General features: G+C 43.4%; 1 protein-coding gene across 3 annotated transcripts in view; it reads right to left on the reverse strand.

The window, feature by feature from the left end:
- DOCK8 (dedicator of cytokinesis 8) overlaps nt 1-18577 on the reverse strand; it is a 245233-nt gene extending 226656 nt beyond the window's left edge. For 2 of the 3 annotated variants that reach the window (XM_055144883.1, XM_055144873.1), the window contains exon 1: nt 18307-18577. In XM_055144883.1, coding sequence (XP_055000858.1) covers nt 18307-18359 — 53 coding nt within the window. In that variant the 5' untranslated portion in view covers nt 18360-18577. Of the gene's footprint in view, nt 1-11379; nt 11475-18306 lie in introns of all 3 variants that reach the window. The other variant, XM_055144887.1, reaches the window with a different exon arrangement.
- Between the last annotated feature and the right edge of the window lie 2751 nt (nt 18578-21328).

Below are 21328 nucleotides of genomic sequence, written 5' to 3' on the forward strand. Positions count from 1 at the left end.
GAATATGGGAACGATGATGGAGGAAGTTGACACTGGTGGTAGGATTGGTGTTGAAATATTGTATGCCTAAATCTCAACTATAGATTAACTTTGCAAATCACAGTTCTTTAATTTTTTGAAAAACTGAAAAAATAATTTTTTTAAGTGAAAGTTTTCTTCACTGGGTTAGAAAGAACCCACTGAGGGCTGAGACCAGATGAAAAGAGAAAAGCCCGGTTTGCAGGGCAGCCAACAGAGAGGGGCTTGGCAGAGAGGCCACTTCAGACGCACCAGCTTCCGCACAACCATCAGGTAATTGCAGTCACAGGAATAACCACAGGAAGACAAGCAAGGCTACCTACCCACTGATCACTGTCCCAAACTGCCAACCCACAGAATTAAGGGGGAAAAAATAGTTGTTTTCAGTTCCTAGTCTCCGGGGCATTGTTAGTTTCATAGGGCTGCCATAACAAACTACCACAAATGGGTTGACTTAAAGCAACAAAAATTTATTCTGTCACTGGCCTGGAAAATCCAAAATCCAGGTCCTGGCAGGACCTGCTCATTCTAAAGGCTTAGAGAAAAACCTTTCCTTGCTTCTAGCTTCTGGAGATCGCTGGCTGACTTGGAGGGCCCTGCTGCTGTGGTAGAGTCACTGAGACAGTGGCCTCTGGTTTTGCACGGTCTTCTCTATGTGTCTGTGCAGTCTGGGCTTTAATTCAATGACGCCCACAACCAGCTTTAGTTTGCACCCTGACCCAGTATGTCTTAACCAGGTGACATCTGCCAGGACCCTATTTCTAAAATAAGATAAAACTAATAGGCATCAGGGCTTAGGAATCTTCGGGTGCGGGGCACAATTCAACCCACAATGGGTGATTTGTTAAACAGGAGGCTATAACTGAAATTGTTACTCTTTCCTCAAAAGTTGTTCTGCTAACATTTGAAGATAAACCTTAAACTATGAAGGGATTATCTTGTTCTTAAAGGCAGCATATGACAACAGCAGTGAATTTCAAAATCTCCCAGAGTCATGTTAGTGCAAAACAAAATATGTCATATATTAGATAGTATTGGATAGCTGGAAAATCTTTATCTGCACGTCAGGCTTATGGCATGGAAATAAAGCACGCTCTTTTGCCGTCTGTGGACTGCATTAAAACCAGTCAGAACTCACAGCATTGTCACCTCTTGGTATTCAGAGGCACAGAGTAGGTTCTTGAATCACAGCACACTCAATAGACCCTCCCCCCAAAATAGGCTCTCCCCCCAAATATGATATAAGATTCATCATCATCATCATCATCATCATCATCATCATCATCATCATCATCACCATCACCATCACCATCCCGTTGATCGTCGAATTTCTCAAGCGGTCTCAGTAATGTCTCCATTCATCCTAGCCCTGAGAATTTAGAAGCCTCTCTTTACTCATCCTTCCCAACAATGGAGGCTCTATCAGGGTCAGGGGAATGAGACCTAGCATTGTTACTGGTTTTGGCATATGAATACACCATGGGGAGTTTTCGAGGCTCTCCCATGTGGGCAGGAAACTCTCGGTACCTAGTTAGGTCTCCCAGAGGGAGAAGTAGGCTATAAGATGTCGCTAAGATTAAACTAAACAATTACGTCAATGACCTGCTGACATTATAAACCATTGCCCTTACAGTCATTTTCAAAGAATCTATCAATGACATGAAATGAGGATTGACTGCAGTTATTAGGAACAAGAGCAGGTTTTAGATTCTGAAAGAACTAGAGGTCTTTGCACAAACCACTGCAACCCATGCCCACTCTGTCAAGAGTCCCATTTAATATGAGTATTTTAATACCATAATAAGTTGTGACACAGTTGGAGGAAGGTTTCTTTTAAAAGTTTTCAATGAGGTTCTGTGAATTCCAATACTGTTATTGGTGGTTTCCCATGCATCTTATTCCGGCGCACACCCTTCACCAGTGTGCCCACCTCCCTCCACCACGGACCCCAAAGCCCTGCCCTTTCATACCACATCCCCCAACCAGCTCGATTGACAGGGTCAGTTCTCCTGTTGTGTGGCCTTTACCCCTTTGTTGCTTACTTGCTATGGAACTTTAAGTCCCGTGTATGAGTGCGATGGTTCTGAATCTATCCCTTTCTCTCTGACTTCACTCAGCATAGCATCCTCTAAGGAAATCATCATTTTGACAGTTATAACCAAAAAATCAGGTCATTGTACTTCAAAAATAAAACAGAACAAACTCTTTCTAAATCCAGAACACCCTCTAGTCAGCATCGCGTGCCACACGGGTGGAAATGTCAAAGTCTTGTGGGAACCTCTGGTCACTGCTGCCCCCTTCTCTCGCCTGATCCAAGCTTTTCAAAGGAGTGGTCCCCATCGGTTTCCTGTTTCCTCTGCATTGACTCCCTCCATAACCCTGTGAAATCTGGCTTCCTTCCCTCCAGCTCCACTGAAATTGCTGTTTCAGAGGTTTACACCTTCAAGGCAAATCCAGTGGCTCTTGTTTCCTTTGTCCTCATAATTTGGCATTGACCTTCTTTACCGCCCTGTTCGCTCCCTTCCTAGCACCGCTTCATTCTGTCATATCTTGGCCAAATTATTCTTCCTCTTCTATTTTGCTGGGGCCAACGCAGAGTGCTGGGAAAGGGACAGAGGATGTCTGAGAGTTCAGGGCTCAGGCCTGCTAGTGTAAGGTGTGGCCCAGTGGGTCTTCCTCTTCTCTGAGCTCTTTCCTCTTACACTGATGGGCAGTGACCCTTCTCCTAGGTCCATCTCTTTACTCTTCCCTTTGTACTTTCTCACTTAAAAATGAGTGCATCCACTCCTCAACCCATACCCCCCACTCCCTAATGACTCCTGAAGCAATTATTTTCCAACCTGAGCTGTCATTTAAGCCCCCAGCTCTATCTCTAGAGCTGCCTGACAGAAATACTGTATGTTTTATGTTCATCGTTATAGTCAGGGCAGGCTTGGTTATGCTGTGATTAAACTCTGGTGCCTTATAAAAACTAAGACCTTTAGGGGCTGGAGTGATAGCACAGAGGGTAAGGCGTTTGCCTTGTACACAGCCAACCTGGGTTTGATTCCCAGCATCCCATATGGTCCCCCAGCACCGCCAGGAGTAATTCCTGAGTGTAGAGCCAGGAGTAACCCCTGTGCATCACTGAGTGTGACCCGAAAAGAAAAAACAGAAACAAAAAAGTAAGACCTTTAAACTAAGTGAAGCAAATGTGGCTTAATTCTAATTGTCTCCATCTGTCTCTATCTCCATTTGTCCAGATTAGTCTCCTTTTGGAATATTCCTGGCTGTGCAGGACAGTGAAAGAACAACATGAACAAAGGTCCATTTGGTTCTTAAAGCTTCACCTCCTAGCGACAAACTCATCTTCAACAAGGTGGAAAGTAGAAGTCTCATAGGAAAGGAGAGAAAATATATGGGAGTGTGCAGTCTTACACATTCTCTTTAACAAAAGCTCTGCAAGAGAAGTACAATACCATCCTTCCAAAACAACTCTAATTCCTAGTTTTCTTAATTTTTCACTGGTACCACATTTACTTGATTTTTCCAGAATAAAATCATTAGTGTTAATATCTCTTTTAAGAAGTTACTTTTTTCCCCACTCTGAAGAAAACTTAAAAGATGCACACACAAGCATGCACACACAGTCACTCATACAAATTCATACCTTGAGTATAAGTGAACAGAAATAATCAATAACTCTAGCAATAATCAATAATCATCCACAAAACAAAAAGTTGGCATATGATTTCTGGTCTGCTTTCTCTCCTATGTATTGGTCAATCATCTCTATAGGAAAATAAACATAATTTTTTTCAATAAAAATGGCATCATACCATAGATTGTGGTTGTTTTTAAAAAAGGTCATCAAAATAATTTAATGTTTCTCTTCTTTTGTTATTTAAAGTATCATCTAGATAGTGATGACTCTCAAAATTAAAATATTCTGTCTTGAGACCAGTCCCGAGCCTTAGATTCTCAAATAAAATTGCATAGTAAGTAATTTATTTAGATTTTTGCTATATAACTTAGACCCTCTTGGAGAGCCCGGCAAGCTACCAAGAGTATCGTGCCCACACGGCAGAGCCTGACAAGCTACCCATAGCGTATTGGATATGCCAAAAACAGTAACAAATAAGTCTCACAATGAGAGACGTTACCGATGCCCGCTCGAACAAACCGAGCAAAGGGATGACAGTGACAGTGACAGTGAACTTAGACTATGCCCTCATGCAAATTCTTGATTTTCCCTAAAACCTTGCTTCTCCTCCAGTCTTTTCAGTCTCTCTTTTTTTTTTTTTTTTTTTTTTTTGCTTTTTGGGTCACACCTGGCAATGCACAGGGGTTACTCCTGGCTCTGCACTCAGGAATTTCCCCTGGCTGTGCTCAGGGGACTATATGGGATGCTGGGATTTGAACCCGGGCTGGCCGCGTGCAAGGCAAACGCCCTACCCGCTGTGCTATCTCTCCAGCCCCTCAGTCTCTTTTAAAGGGACTCATATTTACTCAAAACTCCAGTCTCAAAGTGATTTCTCTTTTTCTCCCATCGACGCCATGCCACATCTGATTCATCAAGCCAGTAGCTTAAATATATGCTTGACCTGAGCCCTTATCTCACTCCCTAGTCAAGGCCCCCTATCTCACAGCTGCCGCAGTTCTGGATCCTGATTCACCTCCTAAAGTGGCTTCCTTGTTTCCACTCTACCTGGAAGCCAGAGTGACCATTTAAATATGCAAATCCATCACATCATGGCCCTGCTCCAAAAACCTTCCCACTGCACATCACATAACACTGACGCTTCTTCTGTGTCTTCTCGGGCTTCTCTGTGATTTGATTCCTGCCAACAACTTCTCTCTCTCTCTCTCACTCTCACTCTCACTCTCACTCCCTCTCTCTCCCTCTCTCTCTCTCTCTCTCTCTCTCTCTCTCTCTCTCTCTCAGGCTTCTCTGTGATTTGATTCCTGCCAACTTCTCTCTCTCTCTCTCTCTCTCTCTCTCTCTCTCTCTCTCTCTCTTTCAAGCGTCCTGGCTTTCATTTTCTCTAGTGTATCAGGTTTATGCCCGCCCCTGTGTGGCACTTGCTAATTCTCCTGCCTGACTTCCAGGTTCTGTCCTTGGGGATGCTTTTTATGACCTTTTTTTTTTTTTCAAGTACCTACACCAGCCCTTACCCTGCCATGAGAATTCTCTGCATAGTACTTTTTAAAAATCTGATATTTCCTTATTAATTTATTTTAATTTCTTGATTGATTTATGTATTGCCTTCCCACTGGAAAACTACTTCTTCAACAAGAACACTGGGCCAGGGAGCAAGCGCAAAGGACTGGAGAGCAAGCATATTTCTCAATGCAGGAGGTCTGGGTTCACAGTCTGGCACTCCTGGGTAACAAGAATAGCCCCCAAGCACCACTAGGTATGGCCCCCCAAATAACTATTAACAAGAATTTTCTTTTATCCACTGATCTCTTCTCAGTGCTTAGAATGCAATCAGGTTCTAAGCACTGAGGCTACAGTGCTATAATTAATATTCAAGAAATTAGGAAAGTGAGTAAATATTCCAGTTTCCCTAAATCCCACTCAGTCCTTTTCCCCTAAATTCCACTGCTCCATTTGCATCACCCCACCTTAATCTCAGACCCCACCAACTCCCCTGGGAAAGACGGCAGCCCCCAAAACAACATATCATAAACCCCCTTTCCACCTATTCTGCATCTCCTGCTAGTTATGCTTCATCTCCTCCTTCTCCTCAGGGCCTGGCTGATACCTTCCCCCCACACCACCCCAGAGTTTCTCAAATTCTCTCCCCCTCTTCTGTCAATATTCTAGCCCTTAAACCTCATCCAACTGCACAAACCCCAACTCCTGTGTTTTCTTATGTTATCCTTCTCTCCCCAATTGAATTCTGAGGGCAGAGCCTGGTTTGTTTTTCATTTCATTTGTCTCTCATGATACCTAAGACAGTCAGAGGCAAATAAATAAATAAATAAATAAAATCTTATGGAGCTAAATGAAATGTTTAGCTAGGGAACAAAATACAATGGATAAGTTGGATAATCCTACTTAAAAAGAGAACAGGTAACAATTTTGAATTAAAAACACTAACAAGTGAAGTCAGTCAGCTAGAATGCCAACAGACACATGACCATTTAAGTCACAGATGTCCAAGAGTGCCTTGAAACAGGATAAATAGGAGGTAAATAACAGGATAAGGTCCATGTAGAGTGGACATTGAAACTGAGTTTCTTGAAAGTGGACTGTCATTTCAGTGTGCAAATACTTGATCACCAGAACTCTTTAGGCAGCTCTAGTTTTTCCAAGCTGCTTGAAGAGGTATCTAAATATCAAGTTTCTTCTTATTTATTTATTTATTTATTTATTTATTAATTTTTGGTTTGGAGCCATACTCAGAGATGTTCAGGGGTTACTCCTGGCTATGAACTCAGGAATTACTCCTGTTGATGCTTGGGGGACAATATGGGATGCTGGGAATCAAACCCAGGTTGGTCGTATACAGGGCAAGCGCCCTATCCACTGTACTGTCTCTCCAACTCCAAATCTGTTCTTTTAAAGTCACATCTATATCCCAGAATTATTTGTCTAATTTAACAGGCTTATTTGAGTATTAGTGACTCCTGATTCATTCTAGAAATCACACAAAATACTATTTACAGGGGCTGGAGCGATAGCACAGCGGGTAGGGCATTTGCCTTGCACGCGGCCGACCCAGGTTCGAATCCCAGCATCCCATATGGTCCCCTGAGCACCGCCAGGAGTGATTCCTGAGTGTAGAACCAGGAGTAACCCCTGTGCATCGCCGGGTGTGACCCAAAAAGCAAAAAAAAAAAAATACTATTTACAGACATGTGGGCAAAACATACACATAATAAAATTATACCTTTTTTGAAAGAGGCAGGGGAAGGGAAGGGAGAATAGGAATGTAAAGTAAGACAAAGAGGACTTCAAATTTATTTATAATGTTCTTTTTTATTCAAAATGGACTAAGTAAACATATCAAAAGTTCATGTTTCTTAACTTGGGCCTATGGTCCTCAGTTACTTGCCACAGTGACATCAGTACTTTCCATTTTATTGAAACTGTCCAAGAAAGAGAGAATAATCCCTTCTGGTCATTAATTCTAGATTAATGTCCTTGCTCCTAATAGGCAAGGATATGATATGTTTCTGCATTTCCAGTGCTGAAGCAGTACTGTGATCATAGTACTCCTAGAAGTGAATGAATGAATGAATGAATGAACAAACTATCAGGCTAACCACCTAGGAGTTACAAGCCCACTAACTTACCCATGTTTGTCAGAAAGTCAAGAGATAGGGAAAAGAAGAAGGGTGGATTATTTTATTGTACTTAATTTCTTACTGTTGTTCCACTTAGAGTATCATTAATCTACTAGTACTTTTATGTCTGGACTCTCACACAGCGGTACAAAAAAAGTATTTTTTGAATGATGAGTATCACTGTATCACTGTCATCCAGTTGCTCGTAGCGGGCACCAGTACCTTCTCTATTACACTCAGCCCTGAGATTTTAGCAGCCTCTCCTTACTTTTGAATGATATGTATGATTGGAAACCTATTGAGGTTATTGAGCAGAGTGATACAAATATGTTCTATTAGTTCCAAAGGTAATCCCAAAGGAAGATTGATCCAAAAGAAAGTAAAAGAAGTCCATCTCTTTCTGTACTTGGATCCCAATATAAGTTATACGTAAACATATATATGCTTTTTACAGTGAGCTATGTCATCTGGTAATGTCTTTTATGATAGACAGGGATTCTGACTAGCTATTTTTTGTTTGATTTAAAAGGACTATACAGGGTCAGAGAGGCAATACAGCTTCAGAACACTTGCATTGCATATGGGCATTCCACATTGTCCCCTGAGCACTGCCAGGAGTGATTCCTGAGTGCAGAGCCAGGAATGACCCCTGAGCATCCCAGGTGTAATCCAAAAACTGAATATTAATCAATTAAAAATTAAAAATAAAGGGTTATGCAAAGGAGGAGTAGATAGTGCTTGATCATCAAGTAAAGTAAAACTGAGTGAAGGCGTGGCAATCTCGAGTCTGAAAAGACAATCAGTAAAGAACTAAGGTGCTAGGGTCCAAAACGGTTGAATAAGAATTTACATTTATCTCCTGCAAGACCAGAAAATCTACACCAAAGCTTGAATGAATCCACCCAGAAACTGACCTGGAACCCTGATGGAGAAATCTTTTGCAGCCAGGCACAAAAGGAGAAAGCATCCCACAGGCCAGAGCCAGAGAGACAACCCCTTCCAAGAGCGACACCTCCCCGCAGGGCCACATGCTGCAACAGGGGAAAAAATCTCCAAGGTACAGAACTTTACTCTGGGGAGCAGGGGTAGCTGCACCAAACACCCCCCATCACAGTCTCGGAATCCTAGAATTACAGCATTGGAGCAGGAAGCAAGAAAGGATGAAGAGGGGTCAGAGCAGCTGGCAGGTGCCATCTTCACAGCCTCTCTCAATCCGCAAGCGGCCCTCATGGTGCCGCCCTCCCTAGCAGCAGTTCCCAAGGAGAGCTCCGTGCTAACACGCAGAGTTCGCTGTGAAACAATTATCAAGGGTGCTGTCTCCTAGGAGAGGCAAACAGACCTGCTTGAGTCGGCCCACAACTGACTGCTGACAAGGAAGCCACAACCCCACGGACAGAAAGCAAAAGCAGCTGGAAGAGGTCCCCACTGCCTTCTGTGCTCCTTGACCAGTCCATGACCAGCCGGACTCTATGCACTGCCTGACCCAGGCTGCACGTTCTCTTACCAGCTTGGCCTGAAGTTACAGCCTTTTCTTACATGCCCACATCCAGCATGAGCTCCCCAACGACTGCCCAGATCCACACGCCCCAGGCAGGCCAGGGGCATTTCTAGCGCCTCTGGTAGGCTCAAACTTGCATCACAGGTGCCCCCAGGTACTCAAGGACTCAAATTCTGATCACCGGCCAGGCCCACTGAAACTCAGCACTATATAGCAGGGCCAAGGGACATGATGCTGAAAGGCCAGTTTACTCCCCAGGCACAGTTAATCTTGGTGCTACAGCCCCTATGACTAAGAACTCCATGGTCTCTGCCAAGATGAGCTCAAACACAAGCGCTCACACTCCACTTCCATTCCTCTGGCCCTCATGGAGCCCCAGATATAATGGGGAGAGCAAGGAACTCACGCACACTGATGAATCAGGGCAACAGCCTGGACAAAACTCCTAATGCCACCCTGCCAGCAAGATACATGGAGAAGACTTCCAATCACAGTCCTCACAATGAAATCACGCAATTGGCTCCAAGGTGGTTGGAACTGGAAGATACCATGTTTCGAGAAGAAAGCCGGAAGGAGAAAGACAAACAGAGGATGATCTCACTGATCTGTGGAGTATAGACTACTGGATGAGGATATGTAGTAAATGGGGATGCCGACATCACTCTTGACCCCAGTGTTTAGAGAGGAGATAGAGAAGGAAAGAAATCGAGGCGGGAGAAGAGAATGAGAAGTGATGGGTGAACAGGGATCAGGGCTTCAGTTATCCCAGTGATACGAGTGAGGGACATAGCCACATAACCAAAACACAGATTCAACAGAATTGAAAATATGAGATCTAAGTGGAAACCACTGAAACTTTGTAGTGTTCCTGTCAAGTTGACAGGTGGGAGTGGAGTGAGGGTTGGGATGGGAAGGTAATCTGGGAATACCGGTGGAAAAAGGTTGGCACTGATGGAGGTATTGATGTTCAATTATAGTATGACTAAAACTCAACTATCAGTAACTTTGTAAATCATGATTCTTTAATAAAAATCTTAATTTTTTTAAAGAAAAAACCAGTCCTCATGATACTCACTGAAACAAGGAGATCAAAGAGGGAAAAAATTCAACAAAGTAGAGAAAGTATGAGAGAAAATGTAAATTCAAACAGATATCACAAAGCTAAAAAACAATAGCTGAACCAACACACCTACATATACACACACTTAAGCACACACGACAGGCTCAACAAAATGTGAGAAATTGAAAATCCAATCAGTGAAGCCAACGGTAAAGTGGTGGAAAGCATCCAAAATAGAATAAAAAACAATAAAGATAATAAATGAGCTATATAGTAGAGCATCAAAAAGAACAACATTCACATCATAAGTTTCCTGAATGAAAAGAAAAAGGGACAGAAATTTTATTTTAAGAAATAATAGACCAGAAATTCCCTAAACTGAGGGGGGAAAAAGACAGAAACTCAGGAAGTCTAGCATTCCAAACAACAATAATAAAAACCCTAAACAGACACATACCAAAACACATTATAATTGAACTGGCAAAAATCAAAGATAAAAAGAGACTCCTAAAAATAGTAAGAGAAAAAGCAAGACTCAAATAATAAACGATCCCCACCCTCTTAAAACTTTCAGCCGAATTCTCCTTAGAATTCTATTCATTTTCTCTCATACTTTATCTACAGGCCAGAAGAGTGGCAGGACATATACAGAGTATAAAATAGAAAGAGCCTCTGACCAAAAGTATACACCTAAAAAGGTCATCATTCAGATCTGAAGGCAGAAATAAGAGCTTTTAGACAAAGAGTAGTTAAATTCATCACCACCAAACCCATCAAGCCTCTAAGAAATACTTAAGGGACTTCTATCAAAGGAAAAGATACCCCACTTAGAAATAATAAAATAGATAAAGCACATAAAATGTGGGAGAGAGGAATAATGACCAAAAGCCTTTATTTTCAAGTTAACTGATTATTTCCTCAATATCTCTTTTCTGTTCAGATTTAAAAATTCAAATATTGTGTCCTTTCAGTTCTAAACGTATGTAGGTTTTTCAAAATTAACATTTTTCTTTATTAAAAACATTTTAGGAATCATATTATTTTATTATTAATAAGTTTTAGTACTTTGTAAGAATAGATTTAATTTATTCAAGTGTTTTGAGATATGCTTATGATCCTTATGATATTTGGCAGGGAGAGTAGTTTAGTGAAATCTTCAACTCCATTTTGATACTGACAGCTTGCCTTCTCTTTTTCGTTTTTTAAGTCATGTTAGAGATTTATCAACTTTATTGACATTTTCTCCCCCAAACCCTTTGGCTTTCTAAATTTTTCTCTATTTTTTATGTTTGTTGAAATTAATTATTAAATTTCTGTTAATTTTTCTTATTAAATGGGGCCTATCCTGTTCTTCATAATGCTTTCTCGATTCTTGAATTGAAAACTTAGTTTGATTTGAGACTGCTCCTTTAAATCATACATACAGAAGTTGACTACTCAAAGAGGAAAGTTACTAGGACAATCTGCTTTTGTCATTGACCCACCCATTCACTGAAGTGAGATAGAAAGTGAGAAAGATAAAGGTTACCTCCACCTTTAGTTCTGTAGAAGAAGCCAAAGAAAAAGGAGAAACGCGCACTTGCTTTAATCCCAGAAGAATGACTTCAGAGATCATGCAGTGATCTGGGAGAAAAGTTAGACAGGAAGACCTAAGAGACATTTAACAGAAAGGTCAAACATTTGAACAAAGATTGAAAGGAATGATAAAATGCAAAGGGGTGTCAATGTGAGGAAATGAGCATTCGTGGGATCGCTGGTGGGAGTACAAAGAAAAATCCTTTTCTGGGAAACAATTTGGCTATGTGTATCAAAAGCTTAAAAAATGTTTCTTTGACCAAGCAATTCCAAGCTAGAAATGTTAAAGCATTTTCAGTAACACAGAATGATGTGCCTTTTTTTTTTTGGGTCACACCCAGCGATGCACAGGGGTTACTCCTGGCTTTGCACTCAGGAATCACCCCTGGCGGTGCTCAGGGGACCATATGGGATGCTGGGATTCGAACCTGGGTTGGCCGAGTGCAAGGCAAACACCCTATCCACTATGCTATCGCTCCAGCCCCATGATGTGCCATTTTATGTAAACTGTTCTCTCATGCTTAATACATTATTATAAAATTTTGGAAGCTACCTTAACAATGTATGTAACAGATTAATTTAATAAAGCATCATATAGCCAATGAATGCAATTTCACACAGCCTAATTGTCCTATGTGGAAAATCATTTATAATATTTATAAATTAAAGTACAATCAAGGGGTAGGCAAGGAAATAGCTCAAAGGAATGGAGCTCTGCTTGTGGGAGCCCCCAGTTTGATTCCCAGTAACACATGGTCCCCAGAGCACTGAGCACTGCTGTGACACAATAAGTAAAAAAATATGTTTTCAGGAAATCAAAGAGAAAGTTGATTTGATCAGACAAATCAGAAAATTGATCAGACAAAGGCTGAAGCCCTTGTCTGGCATGTATGAAGTTATGAGTCTTATTCCTGGTACCATATAATACTCCTCCCCACAGCATCACCAGTCAGAGCCCTGGTGGATCTCAAGCACTGCCAGTGGGGTAACACCACAATGAACCCAGGTTCTTAATAGACAACAGGCCCACACTGTTGGCCCAAGAATCACTAAGCGTGGCATCAGGGCCCTTGAGGACCACTGAAAAGTCTCACAGAGTAGATTATGCAATATGATCTTATTTTTATATAACTGACAAAGGTGATTTACAAGTGATAGAAATGTTTGCTTACAGTGCATCTGATTTTATTTTTTTTCTAGTTTTTTTTATTGTTTGTTTGGGGTTTTGGGTCACACCTGCTGTGCTCAGGGCTTACCCCTGACTCTGTGCCCAGGAAGGTGCCTCCTGATGGTATATGAGGTGCCGAAGATCAAATCTGGGTCATCGGCACGCAAAGCAAGTAAATGACTTACCAGTTGTACTATCTCTGCCCCCATACTTTTATTTAATGATTAGCAGGGATGAAAATTATGGAGAACAGGAGAAACCCTGGTTGTGCTCCATTTCTGCTCTTGAATTCTACATTTAATGTAAATACAACAGCTCTTAAAACCGTAAAACAATTTTACCTTTCTCCTTTCTTTTTTGTTTTCTCCAACCCCCTATATATAGACGTCTTCATATACATTTTGAGGAATACCAGTCTATTTTTATTTGATGAAGCCCCAAGTTGGTTAATACAACAAAGTGTATCACTGAAGTCAAAACTCCAGAAGAATGGGGACAATACTGAACCACAACTATATGAACAATTTTCCTCCAGTTTAGAGAGCTCCTGTGGCTGCTGGTGAATAATAAATCACTCTGGATAGTTGTGGGAACAGAAATAGCACATTCCTTTGCTTGAACCCCTTGTTATTGACCAAACCATAAACAAGCACCTGGTTGTTCGCCAATAAAAAGAATTCATCAAGTGCTTCTTACTTGGCTTTCTCTAGCCAGAATTCTGAATATTGTCATATCTCTTCCTTCTCAACTCCCTGTGAAAGAGGATGCCAACATGAGTTTTTAACAGCATCCCATTCCACCACTGGCTCTTTGTGGGGAGCTGAGAGAGGAGACGTGGTCTCCTGAGCTCTCCCTTCCTTCCCAGGTAATCATGTGATGCACTGGCTTCATCCTACTGAAGAAGCAAACAACATCTCACACACACACACGCACACACACACACACACACACACACACACACACACACACACACACACCTGACCTGTCAGAGCTCAAAGAATTTCAATTGAAGAAAACTTCTCCCTGTCAGGAGGGCTTTTTCCTCAATAGTACTAGATGCCTAATGTTCAAGTGGAGCTTTTCCAAGAATCTGAAGAAAAGGACAGATTTGAATATAAAAGATTAAAATTCTGAGATGGTCTTCAGTAGAAAGCATGCCACTGGGATGGGGGGAGGGCATAAGTTAGGGAACACTAAGAAAATGGTGTAGAGGAAAAGTGCCTGCCACAGAGTTTGCAGGGCGAGGAACTGGGGACACTGGTAGAGGGTAGGGACACTTAGTGAAAGGATTGGTGTTGGAAACGTGTATGCCTGAAACTCAATCATGAGTCTCACTGTAACGTTGCAATTCATGGTGATTCAATTAAAAATGAATAAAATAAAAATGTATATGAGATGGGAACTGAAGAGATATTACAGTGGGTAAGGTGCTTACTCAGATGTGGCTGACACCAGTTGAAATCCCTGGCACTGCATATGGGACCCAATCACCATCAAGAGTGATCCCTGAGCACAGAACCAGGAGTAAGCCATGAGCACTGCAGGGTATGACTTAAACTCCCTCGGCCTCCAAATTAAATGTTAATCTTCCAGTTTAGAAAAATAAGTAAGTTCTGGATATTAAAGAAACACATAACCCCAAGTTATAGAATTATACTTGGTGCTCAAAACAAAAGAAAACAAAAATTCCTATAGAATTATTTCTAGTACATGGAAATCTAAGCTTCCTGACACCATTAGAGAACCAGGGAAATTCAGAGGAAAGAGGAACTTGTGGGGATCCCCTGGTTCTTCTTCCTTTTGCGTCAGCCCCTTAACTGGGGCAGTGCTGCTACATGCAAGAGACCACAAACTGAGAAACAGAATGGAATATTCTTCTATGGCAAAGTAGTCTCTCTCTTTCTTTAATATTTTGTTAGCTTCTATAATTTCATTTCATTATTCTGCTGCTGTTTTGTTAACTGTTTTTGGCATATCAAATATGCCATAGGTAGCTTGCCAGGCTCTGCCGTGCAGGTGGGAGACTCTCAGTAGCTTGCTGGGCTCTCTGAGAGGGATGGAGGAATCGAACCCGGGTCGGCTGCATGCAAGGCAAACGCCCTACCTACTGTTCTATCACTCCAGTCCTCACAATGGAGACATTACTGGTGCCTGCTCAAGCAAATTGATGTACAATGGACAACAGTGCTACCATGCTATTCTGTTGCAATAATATCCACTTACAAAAGCGTTAATATTGTGCCATAGCAACAGTACAGCTTGTCTTGTGCTGTTAGGGAGCTTGTCTTGCACACAGCTGACGTGGATTCAATCCCTGGCATTCCATATGGTCTCCCAAGCACCACCAGGAGTGAGCCCTGAGCACAGACCAGAAACAACACCTGAGCATCGCCAGATATGGACCAAAAAAAATGCCCCCTTTCAAAAAAAAAAACCGGAGTGTTAACATTGTTATGATTTAGGGATAAATTGGTTACCACTCACATCCACCATTATAGTGCCAAAGTTCCTCTACAATTGCCTTCACTCTATTTGGAGTGTAGTATGAGAACTCGTTCTTTAAGAATAACTGTACTGTATTATATTTGAGAATGTCCCTAATAGAAGTACATGGTGCCAGAGAGGTACAGTACATGCCTAGCCTTTAAGCGCTGCATGGCACCCCAAGTACTGCTGGTTGTGGTCCAGGTAGTCTTGTGTGCTGCCAGTTGGAACTGCCTGTCAGCCTGAGCACCAAATCATATGGAGATGCCCTGGGCACCCCAAAGTTCTGCTGGGTATGGTCTCAATTTAGAGCACTGGAAACCTACTGATCTTAACCTGAAAGTAGTTTTAAGGGAAAATCTGCATCCTTCTGAGTAAAAAATATGAATGCTCCTTAAATATACGTACCATTTATTTCAATGTTGTCTTTTGTAAGTTGATCTATTTTTAAAAATTGGTAGGCATGCAAAGGAAAACAGTTTCTCTTCCAATTTTAAAATCACAAGATATGACATTGCTAGTTTGTTTATATTTTAAACACTGCTCAGAATAATTTGCCAATGCTACTACTTGACTATACAGAAAAAATTAATTCTTAAGATACATGGTTCCAAAGAGCATATCCAGTGAAGAATACTCTTTGGAGTCATCTGTGACCCTAGCCCTGCCACAACTGTTTGTGTGGCCTTGACCCAATCACATGGTCTTGTGCAAATACATCTCCAAGATTCATTTCCCTCCTCTATATGAGCTTTCAGGCCAGTTGCAGAGGAGTTTCATAAGTATTCAATGATATCATGTATGAACTTTAAAATTTCTGGAACACAGTGGTTTTGGTTTTTGGTCCTTTTTTGATTTGGGGGCTACACTCAGCAGTGTTCAGGGATTACTTCTGGCTCTGTATGTCTTGAGGGACCATATGGGGTGCCTGGGATCACACCTGGAGTGGCCATGTGCAAGGCAAGTGCCTTATGTGCCATATTATCTCTCTGGTCCCTGGAATATAGTAAGTGATCAGTAAATGATGAGTATCAATACTGGGTATGACAATATGAATTCACTCCTTTGAGTACTGTTTCTTCACAGCATTCAAATAAAGCCCCTTAACATAACTTTTCAAACCAATGTACAAAAAGATCTCAGAAAGGAGAAACATATCCAAATATCAGAGCACTCAATTCATTCCTACAGATTAGGGAATCTTCTATTTTATTTAACTTGAGTGGTGCTCTTCTCTGTGACATTCCAACAGATATCCTATGGCACATATGTTTGGCAGTCTCAGCACAGGATAAAGGTATATAAGGGAGTTCTGCTGGCCACAAATATCTCCACGCCCAGCCTGACTTGGTCTCAACATGGGAATTCTTCCAATATCATCTTTCCTTCCCACCCTTCATTTTTTGTTTGTTTTAAGGCCACACCTGGTCATGCTCAGGGGTTACTCCTGGTGAGCCAGGAATCACTCAGGAATCATCACTCTTGGCAGTGCTCAGGGGATCATATAGGATGCCAGGGATCAAATCTGGGTCAGTCGCGTGCAAGGCAAGTGCCTTACTCACTCACTGTACTATCTCTCTGGCCCTTCCTCCTCACCCTTCTAAGCAGTTATTTCATCATCTGTTTTCCTTATAATTTTCCTAGCACGTGATAATGGAGTTGACAATGACAATGATGAGGATGATGATAATCAATACTAATGACAACAGTTAAGCATTCACTTAACATTTATGCCAAGCCAGGCACTACAATCACAGTTTTACATTTAATTTCACTTTATTCACCCAACATAAGAGGTCATAAGATGTAGGTACTATGATCTGACATTGGCATTGGGGGAACTGTGGGGTGGGGAAGGCCACATCTATCGGCAGTCAGGTGCTGTTCCTAGCTCTGGGTTTAGGGCTCAGGGGGCCACATGCCGTGCTAGGGGTCAAACCAGGAATCACACAACTGGTAGTAACAAAATCCCAGTCAAGCTCAGTCTGCCCCTTGGAAAGTCCTTTCCACCTCTTCATTCAGGGTTCTAATTCCAGGTCCAAGCCCCTCATATGCCATCAGCACAAAAATGTACAAACAGTGGAACTGGCCCCTCCTGGGGTCAGTTCAACCCAAACAGCAAATCCTACAGGAGAGAGGGCAGCAGAATTAAAAAAAAATAGTTTAATAATTTTTTTTAAGTCCACTTTCTTAGTATCTTTAAACAAGTGTCTGTAATTCTCAGGGTAAGACAAAAGGGTTCCCAAATACTTGTCAGCAGTTTTCAGTAAGGAAAAACTGCAGTCAGAGCGCCTTTGCTGAGAACTCTGAGCATGCAGCAGCAAGGCGGCTAAGGGCGTGTGCAGTTGTGATTATGCGCTGTGCCGGGAGTTGGACTGGCCTCCCGAGCTCTCTGCTGGAGCGCTATAAATGTACAACTGCTCGCCACAGCCCAGTTATTTGTTTACTTAAACGGAGAGGTATAAAAATGACTTTTTCCACTGCAAGGCTGCCCTGGACCAGGGAATGAATAAAAATAGCGATGCCATGCGGGGCCAGGGAGTCAGTGCGCGCAGGGGCGCTCGTCTTGGATGCAGCCACTCTGGGTTCGATTCCCACCACCGAGAGGGATTTCCCTGAGCACAGAGCCAAGAGTACGTCCCAAGAACAGAGCCAGGAGCAAGCCCTGAGCATCATGGAGAGTGGTCCAGGAAGGAAGGAAGGAAGGAAGGAAGGAAGGAAGGAAGGAAGGAAGGAAGGAAGGAAGGAAGGAAGGAAGGAAGGAAGGAAGGAAGGAAGGAAGGAAGGGAGGGAGGGAGGGAGAAGAGAGGGAAGGAAGAGAGGGTATAGGAAAAGGAAAGGAAGGAGGGAGGGAGGGAGTTAGCGATGCCACCGGGAGCCAACTTTCCTCCGAAGCCGGGAAAGAGTCCTAGGCAGGACATCCCAAAGGTTGAAGCTCAGTCGATTATTTATACACACACACACACACACACACACACACACACACACACACACACACACACACACACACACACACACACACACACACACACACACACACCCGCGCACCCTCCAGCCTCCAGCCCCCCGGGCCACCTGTCAGCATCTCGCGGGCCGCGGGCTGGCGGGAGCGACCGCTCGGGGCCGAGATCGGGAGCGCCCGGGGGAGCCGGGGAGCCGCGAGCGGGGCGGGCAGCCCAGCGCCCCCAGCCTCGGGGACCCGCCGCTCCCCGGAACCCCGCGACTCACCTGTGGATCTTGAGCGCGAAGGCGCGGCGCTCGGCGCTGGGCAGCGTGGCCATGGCCCGCCCGCAGCCCGCCGGCTCCCGGGGCCGCTGCAGCGCGCGCCGAGCCGGGCTCCAGCCTCATGTGTCCGCGGGCGCTGGAAACTTCCGCATTTCCACCTTCTGCGCGGCGGCACCCCGGGGGAGGGCCCAGGCCCGGCGAGGCTGTGCGCGCCCCGCGGAACTGCCCTCCGGATGCCGCGAGCCAGCCGCGGCGCGCGCTGCCCCGGCCCCCGAGAGCGGGCGGTGACCCGGCCACCACGCAGCCGGGCCGGAAACGCCAGCTGCCAGATGCGGCGGCGCTGCCAGGGCCTGCGGGCAAGGGGGGGGACCCGCGCCTTCCGCCCGCCGCCCGCTCGGTCGGGTCGGGAACCTGGAACTCTGCAAGCCCGGACCTTCGCCGGGGGTTGGCAGCAGCCCTGGGAGGTGGCAGGCTTGAAAGGCAGAAATTAAAGAGCGGAGAGAAACTTCAGCCTACCCGTCAGTGTGGGCAAGCGGCGCCCTTCCTGGGGATGTCATGATCCATCCGAGGAATGAAATTGAGTGATCTAAAGCAGAATTATCCACGCCGCCGCCCCACCCACCCCAGCCTAGGAGTAAATGTGCATTTCTGAGAAGGAAGACACAGGACGCAACTTTTCTGTGACTAGAGAAAAGACAGCAGGCGACTCATTTCAGTTGCAGACTGAGTTGTCTTTTGAGCAGCCCAAAGTCAAACTTGGACTCAGAACCAGTCCTGTGCTCACTACAGAGAAAAGTCTCTTTGATGAGGTCGCGGCTCTTAGATGATTTACTATACCAGCACACCTCATATAATGCCTAAGCTTGTTAGCTCGAACTTTTAAAAAGGATCTGTGGGACAGTACTTGAGGTTCTCTGCCTTGCGTGCTGCTGACCCAAGTTAGACACAGGCCATTCATTTGGTTCCTTGTTAACTCCAGGAGTGAGCTCTGAGCACCACCACACCCCTTAAAAAAAATTTTTTTTAAGATGAAGTGAGAAAAAAAAAAAAGATGAAGTGAGTGGGCACATTTCCCCACTTGGGGGATGTGGCCTACATGTATACTTGGACATTTTCCACTCTGGAGAAGTTTTCTCCCTTGAATCTCTCTCTCTCTCTCTCTCTCTCTCTCTCTCTCTCTCTCTCTCTCTCTCTCTCTCTCTCTGTCTCTCTCTCTCTGTCTCTCTCTCTCTGTCTCTCTCTCTGTCTCTCTGTCTCTCTCTCTCTCTCTCTGCTTTAAAGTGGCACTACTTCCCAGTACGGTAGCCACTGACCACACACACAAAGGTGAAAACCTGAAAGCCTTTCCTCTAAAATCAGAAACAGGCAGTGCACCATCATTTCTCTTAAATTTAGTATCAGAGATCTTAGTGAGAGCGATTCATTCACAAGAAAAAATTAAAAAGCATCCAGATAGAAAAGGAAAATGTGAAACTCATTATTTGCAAATAACATAATAATATATTTATGGAAAGTCCTAAAGACTTTTAAAAGTTATTAGACATAAAGAGTACAGCAAAGTAGCTGTGACAATGTCAAAACACAAAAATCTATTTCATTCTATATACAAATAATGAAGAAATGAAGAAAGCACTCCCATTTACAATTGTGTCTCAAAGAATCAAATACCTAGTTATAAATTTAACAAATGAGGTGAAGACCTGCATAATGCAACTATACAATACTGTTAAAAGACATAAAAGATGATATTGAAGTGGATAGACATTGATGTATGTGGACAGAGAGAATTAATATAGTCACAGTGTCTACCAAAGGCAAAAGATGTAAGACAATGTAAATCAAAATTCAAATGACCTTTTTGAAAAGGAAATAGAGCAAAAAAAAAAAAACCCCAAAGGTTTGGTTGAATCATTATAGACCTTAAACAGCTATAGCAACCTGATAAAGAAAAGAAAAATAGGGGCCAGTGGGCCGGAGTGATAGTATAACAGATAAGGCATTTGCCTTGCACGAGGTGATCAGTTTCAATCACCAGCATCCCATATGGTCTCTCTCCTGAGCACCACCAGGACTAACTCCTGAGTGCAGAGCCAGGAGGACTCCTGAGCATTGCCAAGTGTGCCCCCCCCCCCCGAAAGAAAAGGGAAAATAGGGGTCAGAGAGCTAGCTCTGGGAGCTATCTTTGCTCTGTATGGAGGAGGTCAGCCTAGATCCTGAGCATGGCTAGGTGCAACCCCCAGAACAAATCTGGGGGCCATAAAAGAAATAAAAATAGAGGGATTGTGTTGCCTATTTTCAAGCTATACTACAAATAAACAGTGTTAGAATATCTGGACGGTGTTAGAATAAAAATTAGACACATGGGCATATATATATAAATATATGTAATACTGATTCAGTCGAATGCCTACTTTAAAATTTTATCTGCTCTTAGATACATTCATAGATCTACAAACTTCAGAAATAGGCAAGTATCTCTCTTCCATGTTCTCATGACCTCACATTTCCCCCTTAGTTTGGCTCCTTCCCTCACCTCTCTGTCTAAAGTGTACCCCAAAACCTCCTTCTTTCCACACAACTGGACCTCATTCACCTTCCTCTTTCTCTGCATCTTTGCTTTATTGAATGTTGGCTCCACCTCTGCAAAATTCCTCCCTTGACTTGTGACAAACATGATTTCAATGAGCCCCAATGTCTAGTTTTCCCCACATCTTCCTCTTACATCTCCCTAACCCAAAGTCAACCTCTTCCTTTTCCTAAATTCCCCTTCCTTCCTTCCCCCATCATTTTGCAATAATGGGGGTCCCAGATAGACCTGGCTGTGATGCTCACACACTCAGCTGGGGTGTTCTGGGACAGTCAAACACTGTAGCTTCAGTGCCTCTACACAGGCTCACAGAAATTACCCACTCAACTTCAAGCTTGAACATTTTTTTTCTAGTTTCCATGTTCACTGGGGATCTCACACCCCAGTTGACTGCTCACACATAGCCGGTCACATCCAATCTCTGGGGTGTACCAGAGA

The sequence above is a fragment of the Sorex araneus genome, chromosome 1 (assembly GCF_027595985.1).
Source record: "Sorex araneus isolate mSorAra2 chromosome 1, mSorAra2.pri, whole genome shotgun sequence".
In the NCBI taxonomy this organism is placed as follows: domain Eukaryota; kingdom Metazoa; phylum Chordata; class Mammalia; order Eulipotyphla; family Soricidae; genus Sorex; species Sorex araneus.